This window comes from Dendrobates tinctorius, unplaced genomic scaffold, assembly GCF_039654945.1.
Source record: "Dendrobates tinctorius isolate UK_male_01 unplaced genomic scaffold, ASM3965494v1 ptg000027l, whole genome shotgun sequence".
Lineage (NCBI taxonomy): Eukaryota > Metazoa > Chordata > Amphibia > Anura > Dendrobatidae > Dendrobates > Dendrobates tinctorius.
The window spans coordinates 4705144-4718509 of NW_027361695.1; the positions used below are offsets into that span (position 1 = coordinate 4705144).

General features: G+C 39.9%; 1 protein-coding gene across 17 annotated transcripts in view; it reads left to right on the forward strand.

The window, feature by feature from the left end:
- Positions 1-13366, forward strand: part of FOXP1 (forkhead box P1) — a 794287-nt gene that overhangs the window by 648844 nt on the left and 132077 nt on the right. The window contains exon 1 of one of the 17 annotated variants that reach the window (XM_073569711.1): positions 104-248. The exons of 15 other annotated variants lie outside the window; for them this stretch is intronic. In XM_073569711.1, the coding sequence (XP_073425812.1) occupies positions 120-248 (129 nt within the window). In that variant the 5' untranslated portion in view covers positions 104-119. Of the gene's footprint in view, positions 1-103; positions 249-370; positions 1091-13366 lie in introns of those variants that run through there. One more of the 17 variants, XM_073569719.1, reaches the window with a different exon arrangement.

A 13366-nucleotide genomic window follows, 5' to 3' on the forward strand; every position in this document is an offset into this window, starting at 1 on the left:
GAGCTCATTGTGTTGGGTGTTTGAACTGATTATGTTTAGAGGATGGTTGTGATTGGTTGGTTGGAAAGGCATGGTTTTTTTTTTTTTTTTTTTGCATGTTTTCAGTCCATGAGCCTCCCATGCAATGTGTCTACAACCTGAGGAAACTAAAGGCTCTGCTTACAACAAGGCTTATTAGCTTCTTCTTCTTCTCCGGGGCCCCTGCTCTCTTGTTTGTGGTGGTGTGGCAGCTAAATGGAGTTTGTCAGGTTTGTCAATATGTGATTGATTTTGCAATTTTCTTCTTTAACCTCTCTGTAAAACTTGCCAGAATCGTGTTTTTTTTTTTTTTTTTTCCTGTTGTTGTTGTTGTTGTTGTTGTTTTGCTCCAGAAGTAGAAAGAAGCTTCTCGTCGAACCACAGCTTTGTTGACTAAGTTGCAAGAATTCCGCTCGCTTCTTCTCTCCTTTTGTCAAGGATCCTTTTTTTCTGGGGTCTTTTTTTTTTTATTCGCGCCCCCCCTTTTCCCAACCTTCGTTCTTCTCTCTGTCGCCCTCTTATTGAACCCCCCCCTTCCATCCCTTTCCATCTCCCTCCCTCCTGCCTCCTAACAAAACAAATGACAGCCACCGTCCACCGATACATGTCTTTAATTTCTATCAGCTGCTGTTATCGAATTTCCAAGCGTGTGCACTTCTTAATTCCACGTGTGCGTCCGGCACGATGTGGTGTGCGAGCTCCTGTTTTTGTCCGTAGCGTTCATTCATCCTTGGGTGGGGGGTGTCTGAGTTTCTTATTATTGACGTGGGTCGGTGTCGATCACGCTAGTTGTTATCGAGGGCGGCTCGTTTGACACTATTGCATCGAGGAGCCGGGTGCTTGTCGAAAACCCGTCTAAGACCCCATTTTTTTGGGGGGGGCTGTTTGTCTCCTGACGTAGAGGAAGTGGCTGATTTTCTTTTTTTTTTTTTCTAAATTGTATCAGTCAAATCTTTAGTAACCAGATCTAAATGGAGGTAATTCGCAGTGTCACGCCAGCGACGCCGCCGTCCTTTCATTGCTCCTAACAAGATTTCTTTTGATCTGGGGAGGGAACTTACAAGGGATAGAGGTAAGTTTTTTTTTTTTTTTTTTTTCTTTTTTTCATGTACCCTCTGTATTGCCACACTGAGCTGGCACATGTGCCCATCGCTGCAGGTGGGTGTATCTGACAGCTGGCATTTTGGGAATGTTGATGTTTTACCATGTGCTCCGAAGGAATTGGCATTGCAACAGTTAACTTCTCCACTTGCAAAGCAACAATGAAGTCATTGAAAACTTGGCTGGAGTATTTTTTTTTTCCCTTTTCCCTTTATGTTAGGCTATGTGTAACCAGACATATCTCGAAGGGTGTGCTCACAATTTATAGAATGCCATATGCTGAGCGTGCAATTGTACTTTTTAAACTTTTTTTTTTTTTTTTTTAATTTCTTTCCCCAAATGGCATTTTCTTCTTTTAAAAGTTTGCTATTGCTACTTTTGTCACTTTTTTTTTTAAGGCAGGATATTTGAAGCTTAATGTTTCTGGGAGATAAAGGGTTATTTCGACGTCTGTTTCCTGCTGTTGCTGATGCAGGAACTTTGAGTAATAGTGCACAGAACAATGATACTTTTCCAACCAGAAAAAGGAAACAAACATTTTTTAAATGTATCAGTTACTTTGTTGTTGTTGTGTTTTGTTTTTTTTTGTTTTTGTTTTTTTTTACTTTCTGACACTATTAACATAGATGTGAGCAAGTGCCATTTTCCTCCATCCATGAAACCTTAACCGAGAAGCCGATTGGCCTGACACTTTGTAATCAAACTTGATTTATTGTTCATTAGCGAAGCATTAAGGCCTCTCAGGAAAGCCAGTTATTTGTGTAGCGGCCTGTCAAACTGCAGAATACCAGCACCTGTCATGAAAACAAAAAAGGGGTGAAGGATATTATAGCTACCCACACACACGACAGATACACAGGTAGGCCCCCAGGTGACTTTTTGTAGTCATAGGGGGAACATTTCCACCGCCTCCTAATTCCGTCCCATTGGTGACACCTTGCACACCTACTTATATTTCTGTGTTTTTTTGTATCTGAGGTCACATTGATCTAATCTACAGCAAAAGAAAGGGTCATGGTAATACCAAAGGGCACGATAGGGTTCAAGAACTGCCACTTAGCTCTGGTTTGCATTTCTGTACACGATGCAAATCATCTATTTCCCAGGCAAAAAAAAAAAATACCTGTTCATCCTCTTAGTGTTGGGTGCCTAAAATCTAGGTGCTACAGAAAGCAAAGTCCAGCACGAAAGGTAGCAGAACGTCTTACATCCATTTGAGTATCTTGTTTATTTTGTTGTCATTGTTTTTATTTACTTATTTATTGATCGTGTTATCGTTGTGGAATTTTTTTCTTTCTTTTTTTTTTTTTGCTTTCTCTTTCTTTACATTCACGTTCTTATGTATCTTTTTTTAATGTAATTTTTACATTCTCTGTCTTTTAAATCTACTTTCCAACCCTATTAAAAACCCGGGATATTTTTCTAAATTCTCCCACACCTTCCTTTTGTAAGTGTAACGCTCGTGCTCGGATGATGTCGGTGATACACTGTAACTGTATTCATAGACAGTATTTGTGATACAGTATAGACCTTATACCATTATTTTACCGTGGTTATCAATAATACTTTACTTTTTTTTTTGCTGTTTATTAGGCTGTATGTATGGGGTGTGTGCTGTATACTTGGGGCTGTAGAGGGATCAGAATAGAGTCATTTAATGGTGATAACCCGGTATGGATTTACCTGCAGTCCCATGAGAAAAAAAACTGTGATATTACAGTGATTTGCGCCCTGTGACACCTGTTCAAAGAGCTTACAATCTATCATTATCCACAGCTCTTTGCAAAGAAACCTCTCCAGATTGGGGTGCATCACTCGCCCCCCCCCCATCCCACCGAGGAACAAGGAGTACCAGAGTAATAATAACCTTATGCATTCTAATTATCCATGCTAGAATAAAAAAAACAACAAAATACCATCTGATGAAAAGTGGCACTAATATGCTCCTGAGAGCTATGTGGCATTGGCTCTGCTTCATTGGTGAAGTTCCAGCTGGGCTGTTAGAGGAATCCCAGGCCAGGCAACAAAAAAACAACACAAGTGTGAAAAGAAAACATTATTTGATGAACTTGTGTCTGCCGTCATGGAAACGGGGATCCATTACTGTTTTTCCACAGTATGGAATGAAAACATTCAGCATTGGGGGATATTATTTTCTTGAGAATGTAAAGGAGAGGAATTCTAAACATCGTCATTTCAAACCATAGTTATACCAGTTCTTTATTTCCAGCATATCTATCTATCTATCTATCTATCTATCTATCTATCTATCTATCTATCTATCTATCTATCTATCTATCTATCTATCTATCTATCTATCATCCTGTCTGTAGATGTATCTTTATTTATGCATTCATTTTAGGCTTGTTAAATGGATCTACAGACATATCTTTTCATTTTTAGTTTTTTTCTCTCTTCTTTTTTATTTCTTATTCTTCCTTTCTCTTTCTCACTCTATCTCTCGCTCTCACACTTTCTCTCTCTCTCTTTTTTCTCTTTCTCTCACTGTCAAATTCAAATGAGCTTTATTGGCAGGACTAAGTACATGTTAGCATTGTCAAAGCAAATGATAAAAATAGGGGGACAGGGGTAGGGAGGCATATAGAGATCCAGGATATATCAGGCTCCTTTTAGAGGACAGGGGCATGTCCAGGGTGGGGTATAGGAGTCCATGACTTATCAGGCTTCTCTTAGTCTGTGGCAGGCACTGACATATTCCACTGCTATGGCCGCTGCACTTTCCTCTTCCTCCAGTATTATGGGCAGTTTCTCTTCCTCCTCCATGGAGGTCAAGTCTGGGAGGAGATCAGACAGTCTCTTGAAGTGAGTGTCCCTCACTGTGGAGTATTTGGGGCACCTCAGCAGGAAGTGGGCCTAGTCCTCCATGGCCTCCTGGGGGCACTGCTGGCAGAGTCTGCTCTCTCGGGGCTTGTAGTTCCGTCGGTGCTGCCCGGATTCAATGAGTAGGCCGTGGTCGCTCAAGTCTGTACCGGCTCAGGATCTGTCGCTCTTTGGGGTTTTCTAGTTTCTCTAGATATGGGGCCAGTTTATACTCCCTCTGCAAGTTCTGGTATATCGTCAGTTTCTGGGATTTGTTTATGTGGTCTATTTCTCTCTCCCTTTCTCTCTTTTTATCTTTCTTTTTTCTCTTTCTCCCCCTCTCTCTCTGTGTGTGTGTGTATATGTATATATATATATATATATATATATATATATATATATATATATATATATATATATATATCTCCTTCTCTCCATCCTTCACTTCCTTATTCTTCACTGTTCATACTTCCTGACATATCTGAATAATACCCTACTATATTAAAACATATGAGCTTGTACCTGCAGTCCTATGTAATTGCTGGCAGCTCCACCACGCTGTATCTCTTCCTAATGCAGAAAATAACACCATGTCAGGTCTTAAACTGTAAGTGTCTTTCTTGATCTCTGCCCTTCTTCCAGACCCTGGTGCTGTAAGCATCAGGACATAAATGACTTGTACACTGTAGAGAAGCTGGAGGGGCCTGTGGGCAAAGATCTCATGGGGTTAATGCAGTGTGAGTCATGGAGCATCCTAAAAGCAGAATTGCATAATCTGGCAGAGCTGGTAACACTGTAAATCATCAGTGGTTACAGAGAAAAAAAAAAGTAATAAAGTTTCAAAAAGAGGAAGGGCCGGTTGGCATCTGCTTGTTTACCGAACACTAGGTGCAGTGTTTACCATAACAAACCGATACAAAGTTCCCAGACTTCTGCACAGTTCACTCTCCACAAGTCTTACTGTACAGACTGCTTTATTACAAGCTGCTCTGTTCTTCAGGCCTTGAAATAATTAGCAAGCAGACACAATAAAATTGTGGTTTATCGGCGTCTGTTGTGTCACCTGTGCAACGTCTGTTGTCGGTGTGTAACACAATAATGCAGGCTGAGAGTGAAGTTTGGTTGTTGGTCTAGGGGACGTCATCTATGTAACGACGACATACACCAGGTAACAAGAGGATGAAGGATTTGTATTAGAAAGTGACCTTTTTAAAGATGCTGATGTCAACTGTGCAGTACCAAGGCCGTCTGCCTTTTTTCGGGGTGTTTCATAAGATGTCGCCCTATTTCTGTTTCAGTCCTATAATTGGTCTCGATTAGTTTTTCTTTTTACTGTTGCTTCTCTATGGCAAAGAGCTGAATTGGCTTTAACTCTTAGGGCTACATATTCTAATGTTTAGTTGTGATATCCCGATGCTGAGCGACTTACCTGTCTACACATCCATGCGCCATCAGAGCTACCCTACTCTGTCCCATAATAATAAATGGCAACCAGGGAGTAAAACAGCTTACGTTCCCCTACGTTCCCCTCTCTCATCCCAACTGATGAAACGATTTGCATTCCCCGAGTCGTGTTTATTTTAAGTCCGTCCCATTAATAAGTCTTAATCTGTAACAAATGTTCTGTCCTGCATTCAGAATTATTGATTTTCCCCTCTCGGTTTGGGAAAATAAATAGAAGGGGAAATACATACACAACACCTGCGCAGAGAGATTGTGGGAAAGTTCTGACACCATCAGTTAAAATTGTTATTGTTTGGTCCAGACTTGGCTGCTTACGACTCAGTTTGTTTGTTTTATGGAGTGCAGACTTGGGTTACTGGAAACTTGTTTTCTTTCCCCGGCACAGACTTCAATTATGTTTTTTATAGATTTTTTTTTTTTTTTTTTTGTGATGAGTTCGTTACTATTTTCCTAAGAGAAGGGACAGTACACAGATTGTAAAGACTCAGGAATCCTGCTGTCATCTTCTAGGGTCTTTACCTCCCCCACCGGTTGACGGACCTTGAGCTCTCATCGAGTCCAACATCAAGTGCAATGAATATTTAGTAACAAAATGTAGTTGTCATTCATTTATACCTCCAGCTGTAACGTGAAGAACTGGACGGCCATTGATTAGGTGAGAGATGGAACCTGCCTGTTAAACAATGAACTGCGCTTTGGTTCTTTTTGAGGTCTATCAGCTCCTTAAATCTGAGACATCGTTGTGCAAATAGCCCAGAATAGGGTAAACCGACAGCATCTCAAAGGTCGTCATCTGCTATATCTCAAGGGCTTCTGTTTTTTTTTTTTCCTTTTTCTTTCCTTTCCCTGCCTTGTATTTCCTTATTCTTTTTCATGTCTTGACAAAACAAGATGACACAAGACAGAATACATTAAATTTAGATTTTTATCTAACCTGTAACGATGGTAGCAGTTTAATTTATATCACTTTTTTTTGTATCCTCCAAAGATGACGATTCTTGATACAATTATTTTAATTGCCGGATGACTATTTTTTGTCAAAGCTTGGTTTTCCATTGGTCTTTGATATGTATTTTTTTTTCCATGGTCATTTCTGTATGTCTAAAAAAAATAAATGTTTTCATTGTCTTCTGACCTCTTCTCCAAAATAAAAGGGCTGGTACAATTATTTTAATTGCCGAACGATCACTTTATGTCAAAGCTTGGTCTTCCATTGGCCTTTGATTTTTCCATGGCCATGTCTTGTATATCTAGAATTTTTTATTTCTTTCAAAAAACCTGGTTGTCTGGTCAGAGTGTCTTCATTAGTAGTAAATCAATGAATGCCAAAATTGTCAAAGATTGGACTGATGATTTCTCATCAGGACGTAATTTGCACCCTTAGGTTCGACTGTAATCTGTAGATGGAGGTGTCTGTAATAGGTGAGAACACACAACCGTCCAAATTATTGACAAAAGTTTTTTTTTTTTAAAGTGATTTTTTAAAAAAAACAACTTCTTTTTGAAGGGTGAAGTCTTGGGTAACGTTTTTTTTAATTTTTTTTGGGCATTGATAAATTGGTTCCTTTCTCCTTACAACTTAAAAAGAGCAAATAGACATGAGAAAAGGGGGGGTAGGTCAGCCAGCTCGTTCATCAAAGCTGTAAATGACATTACACATTTCTACCAAGGAAAGGAGAGGAAGAAAAAAAAATGTAATGTTATCTCCAGTCGGATATTTTTCGGCGAAGTGAAAAATATCTATTGTTTTCCGACTCTATTAACATACGGTAAATGTTTTCCTAATTAGCATAAATAAATGCACAGCACTTAGGTTCAGCTGGTAATTTTCGGCACAAGTGTTTGCATTTATTATTATTGTAATTGGACTTAATGAGCTATTTTTTTTAATAGAATTTTTGTTGTGCATTGTCGAAAAATAATATAAAGAATAATGAAAAAATAAAGATAAGAAATATGAAAATAATATTTTTTTTTTGTATTGACGTCGGATATTAACAGGGCTTAATTATCCCGAGCCGCCTCCTATTTTTTATTTTTTTTGTTCCGAGCAACGGAATGGAGTATTTTATTGTCGCTAAAACAATTAACCTGGCAGGTAAAGCTGAAGGCTGGCGATGAATACGAATGGAGAGATAAGATCAGGGACGTCAAGTCACCCCCAGTGAACCGCACTGGAGACGAAGAACACGATTCTATCTCTGCCCAACCTGATCACAACCGCCTCCCACATTATATCAAATCCTGTTTCTGTAAATGAGAACAGTTTTTATTTACATAAATAGGGCTTTTGTAAGAAGCGGGCGAATGACTCGCAGGCAGTTTTATAATTTACATTAATGAATCTTGCCATGTGGGAAGGTAGAGGAGGGGGACGAAGCGGGAGGGAGAAAAAAAAAATAATCAACTACTATTGTAATATTTGCAATAAATTGTGGATTTGGAATTGGGGGACTCGGATGTTGTGTTTTTGGTCACTCGGTGACCTTTTCCATTCCCAAACTGTAGAATTGTAATTATTGATACGAAAACTCTTGCTATTTTTGTTGGCTTGGTATACAAATGGCATTGCTCACAATCCATGTATCACAGTCCTAGGACGACTGCCCACGGGTCTCCTGAACCTTTGTAGCTGTTGAGCTTGGGTTAGAAGACCTGCGTCAACATGTATATGGGCCTATGTAGTTGTTGAGTTTGGGTTAGAAGACCTGCGTGAACATGTATATGGGCCTATGTAGTTGTTGAGTTTGGGTTAGAAGACCTGCGTGAACATGTATATGGGCCTATGTAGTTGTTGAGTTTGGGTTAGAAGACCCGCTTCATCGGATATGCGCCTATGTAGTTGTTGAGTTTGCGTTAGAAGACCTACGTCAACATATATGCTCCAATGTAGCTGTTGAGTTTGGATTAGAAGGCCAGCATCATCATATATGCGCCTATTTAGTTGTTGAGTTTGGGTTAGAAGACCCGCGTCATCGGATATGCGCCTATGTAGTTGTTGAGTTTTGGTTAGAAGACCCAAGTCATCGTATATGCGCCTATGTAGTTGTTGAGTTTGGGTTAGAAGACCTACGTCAACATATATGCTCCAATGTAGCTGTTGCGTTTGGGTTAGAAGGCCAGCATCATCATATATGTGCCTATGTAGTTGTTGAGTTTGGGTTAGAAGACCCACGTCATCGTATATGCGCCTATGTAGTTATTGAGTTTTGGTTAGAAGACCCGAGTCATCGTATATGCGCCTATGTAATTTGTTGAGTTTGGGTTAGAAGACCCGCGTCATTGTATATGCGCCTATGTAGTTGTTGAGTTTTGGTTAGAAGACCCGAGTCATCGTATATGCGCCTATGTAGTTGTTGAGTTTGGGTTAGAAGACCTACGTCAACATATATGCTCCAATGTAGCTTTTGCGTTTGGGTTAGAAGGCCAGCATCATCATATATGTGCCTATGTAGTTGTTGAGTTTTGGTTAGAAGACCCGAGTCATCGTATTTGCGCCTATGTAATTTGTTGCGTTTGGGTTAGAAGAGCCGAGTCATCGTATATGCGCCTATGTAATTTGTTGAGTTTGGGTTAGAAGACCCGAGTCATCGTATATGCGCCTATGTAGTTGTTGAGTTTGGGTTAGAAGACCTACGTCAACATATATGCTCCAATGTAGCTGTTGCGTTTGGGTTAGAAGGCCAGCATCATCATATATGTGCCTATGTAACATAGTAACATAGTTATTAAGGTTGAAGGGAGACTTTAAGTCCATCTAGTTCAACCCATATCCTATCCTAACTTGCCCTAACATGTTGATCCAGAGGAAGGCAAAAAAAACCCATGTGGCAACAGTAAGCTTCACATTGGGGAAAAAAATTCCTTCCCGACTCCACATACGGCAATCAGACTAGCTCCCTGGATCAACGCAAAATTAAATGTAGTTGTTGAGTTTGGGTTAGAAGACCCGCGTCATCGTATATGCGCCTATGTAGTTGTTGAGTTTTGGTTAGAAGACCCGAGTCATCGTATATGCGCCTATGTAATTTGTTGAGTTTGGGTTAGAAGACCCGAGTCATCGTATATGCGCCTATGTAATTGTTGAGTTTGGGTTAGAAGACCCGAGTCATCGTATATGCGCCTATGTAGTTGTTGAGTTTGGGTTAGAAGACCCGAGTCATCGTATATGCGCCTATGTAATTTGTTGAGTTTGGGTTAGAAGACCCGAGTCATCGTATATGCGCCTATGTAGTTGTTGAGTTTGGGTTAGAAGACCCGAGTCATCGTATATGCGCCTATGTAATTTGTTGAGTTTGGGTTAGAAGACCCGAGTCATCGTATATGCGCCTATGTAATTGTTGAGTTTGGGTTAGAAGACCCGAGTCATCGTATATGCGCCTATGTAATTTGTTGAGTTTGGGTTAGAAGACCCGAGTCATCGTATATGCGCCTATGTAATTGTTGAGTTTGGGTTAGAAGACCCGAGTCATCGTATATGCGCCTATGTAATTTGTTGAGTTTGGGTTAGAAGACCCGAGTGATCGTATATGCGCCTATGTAATTTGTTGAGTTTGGGTTAGAAGACCCGAGTCATCGTATATGCGCCTATGTAATTTGTTGAGTTTGGGTTAGAAGACCCGAGTCATCGTATATGCGCCTATGTAGTTGTTGAGTTTGGGTTAGAAGACCCGAGTCATCGTATATGCGCCTATGTAATTTGTTGAGTTTGGGTTAGAAGACCCGCGTCATCGTATATGCGCCTATGTAATTGTTGAGTTTGGGTTAGAAGACCCGAGTCATCGTATATGCGCCTATGTAGTTGTTGAGTTTGTGTCGATAGACCCGTAGATAGTCCGTACATCACGGTTCTGTACTTGGACTGTGTGACATGGAAGTGTGAAACATAAGTGTCCTTTCTGCTTTTAGTAGATAAAGGGGAGTAACACTTTTGGTGGCCACTTACCTGTTCCAAAACCCAAAAGGATTGGGTGATTGAAATACAACACTTCTCTTTTCTCTGACACCATCTGTCATCAGAAAGTTGGGACTCCCCAGGTAGTCAACCAGTGCCTATGTGTATGAGCACCTTTAGCAAGTATCCTATGAAAAAAATAGTTTGACTGGCTAGATTTGCCAGATGGTCCATTTGGTCATTGGCTGTAGGGTTATCAAGGTCCATGCTTCTCTTGAAACTTCACTTTCAGTTTGTCACACCAAGTTCAAACTTTTGTACGCAAGAATGAGATTGCCTTTATTGTGACTTTTGCACTTGTTTTCTGCAGGAACAAGGTTAGGTTACAGGTCTTTGGTGTCTGTTTTTGTAGATTTTTGTAAGTTCAGGATCACAGTTGACAGACGTCCCCATGTCCGCTATTGCTCTGACTGGATGTAAATATTGGATTGCATTGACCGGTAATTGCATACCCTGACCCCTGAATGGTTGCACTTTTTGCACTAAGTGCCTTTTACTTTTTAGAGTCCATAACCTACATTGTTGTATGTTCAGAAATGCAGTCAGTAACTGCCCTATTGCTCTAACCAGCCTACCCTTCCATTTCGAATTGGTCCACTTTTTGCAGTAGTGCTTCCCCGACCATTTCTTCATTTTATATTTGTTCTGTTTTTGAAAGTGCAATGCAGAGGGGAAAAAAAATATGTTGAGTTGTCACCCCAGCTTCTCTACTCCTTGTGTATACTTGGAGTGTTGCATGTCATGTGACCTGCGGGCACTTGTGACGTTGCTCTCTCCCGTGACTTCACCATGCACATGTCCATGGGTTTTTTTTGTGCACGATTATAATGAACCTTGCTTGCTTTTTATTTTTTTCACCTCCCTTAACATCTGGACCAATGAGTCAACCTCTAGGTTAAAGATTCTGATGGTTGGCCTTTTAACCCTTCACACTGACACTTACCCCCCTGCCCATCTTCTTTGCAGCAGAGAGGTCAGTTTTTCTACTAACTATCATCTGCATTACAGTTCCCCTAAAGCTTTTTTGGGGTTTGGGGTTGTCGGTTGTATATTGTTGCCGTCTGGAATCCTAATCAATTTTTTTTTCATACCTATATACTTTAAAAAAAAAAAAATGTTGGCATGTTTGTGGTCCTGCTCTACCGTTGCCCATACGGAGAGAACCACTGAGCCGGTCAGAGGTGTTTTAGTTTCTTCGCAGCTGCTAATTCAAATGAAAGTGAGAGAGAGGAAATTTTTTTTTTTTACAAAAACTTCCCCTTTTTTTTCTCCCCTCCTTCTCCGAAATCAATGCTTGCATAGAGGGGTTGTGCCGAGAGTGCCAGCCTGAAGTTTAGTTTTGACTGAGTACATTCGATGTGGGAGCCATAAATATTAGAGAGTTCTACTTAAGAAGTTACATGACTGTTTTAAATACTATTGATTTAAACCACCGGGTAGATTTTATGAATCGAAGTGTAATTTCCCAACGCTTGGCTATATTTCTCCACAATAAACCACTCTCTCTGGTGTGCCCTTAGCTGCTTTAGAGACGCTCGACGCGGGATTAAATGATAGTAGTTACAATGATCAATAGGTTAAGACCAGGACAATCATTCTTGCCGCTAATGACCTCGGTAGTAATGGGTAATAAAGTGTGGGCTATTATGGGTTAGCGGTAGTTCGCGTTGCCCTTTGGTGGTGGGAACTATTTCTAAAACTTAGGGGAGGGAGTGCAAAAAAATTTTTGGTACTGTCATTTTTTTTTTCTTTCCCCTTAGATTGGTCTAGCCAACAAACCTTGACGGGAAAGGTCGTTCACCCCTTTATATTTGCGTTTCGTCTTTTCATTACCAAAGTAAAAGTCAACGAAGCACCTAAATTTACAGATCCAGGAAAGACGATTGTGTAGTACCGGCAACTATTTTTTCTTGTTGCTTTTTTTTTCTTCTTTTTCTATTCCTCCAGTCATCGAATGTTTGTCTTGACGAGACTCCAACTTTTTTTTTTGAGGGCAAATAAAAAAAAAAAAATTGACAACCAGTCGTTGAAGGTAGGCTTCTGTTGTTTGCTTAGAGCGACGTTTTAATGGCAAAGGGGGGAGACCTCAAGGAAAAGTAAACTTGTTTTGCCATATAGTGAATTGGACATTAAGGCAGATGAGTGATGTTGCCCGGTAAATTGTATTTATTGAATGGCTCGTTGTATTTTGAAAGCAATGCAGAACGGAATAGACCGAATTAATGGGATTACACCTCTCTGCTTTTGATGATAGAGCTCTCCGAGGAATTGCCACAGTGCCAGTTTGTTGATATTCTTGAATCAAACGTAGTCCGCGAACATTACAACAGGGAGTTTCCATTGAACCGATGCCACTGGTTCCAAAAAAAATAAAAATGTCCTGCCCGGGGCCCACGATACCCAAAATTGAGCACCATGCATTGGCAAACTCTTCCTGTAATGTCAGCGTGACTTCTCCATAGATCAAATCCATTACAAGGAAAATGAAAATCCTTTTTTTTTTTTTTTTTTTTTTGCAACCGACACACACACTGGGGGGGATAAGGGGAGAAAAAAGTGGATTTATGCAACAATGCCGAGGAATATGTCGTTACTATGTATCTGACCTTCAAGAACCATTTTAAGTTAATCAAAATTAGTGATGCTGAGAAATAAGGACATCAGTGCATAATGACTGTGAAATTAGGAGAGAGCTCACTATGCAAATGACAGAAGAACCCAAGTGAAAAAAGGCAAGATAAACTGCATATTAAGGCATTATGTTACATAAAATTAATGCAGCATTTCTGTCTTTTGCTTACCGCTTTATTGGAAAGCTTTTTATTTCATTTTTTTTTAAACGCTCATTTACAGCCATATCCGTTTAGATCGGTTTTCATATTGTAGTCTTGTAATTACAGTTTTAAAAAAATAGCAATATATTTTTGTATATATCTGCCAAAAAAAAAAAACATAAAAAATTTTTATTTTATTTTTGTACACTTTTTTGATGTTTATAATCTTTTTAAA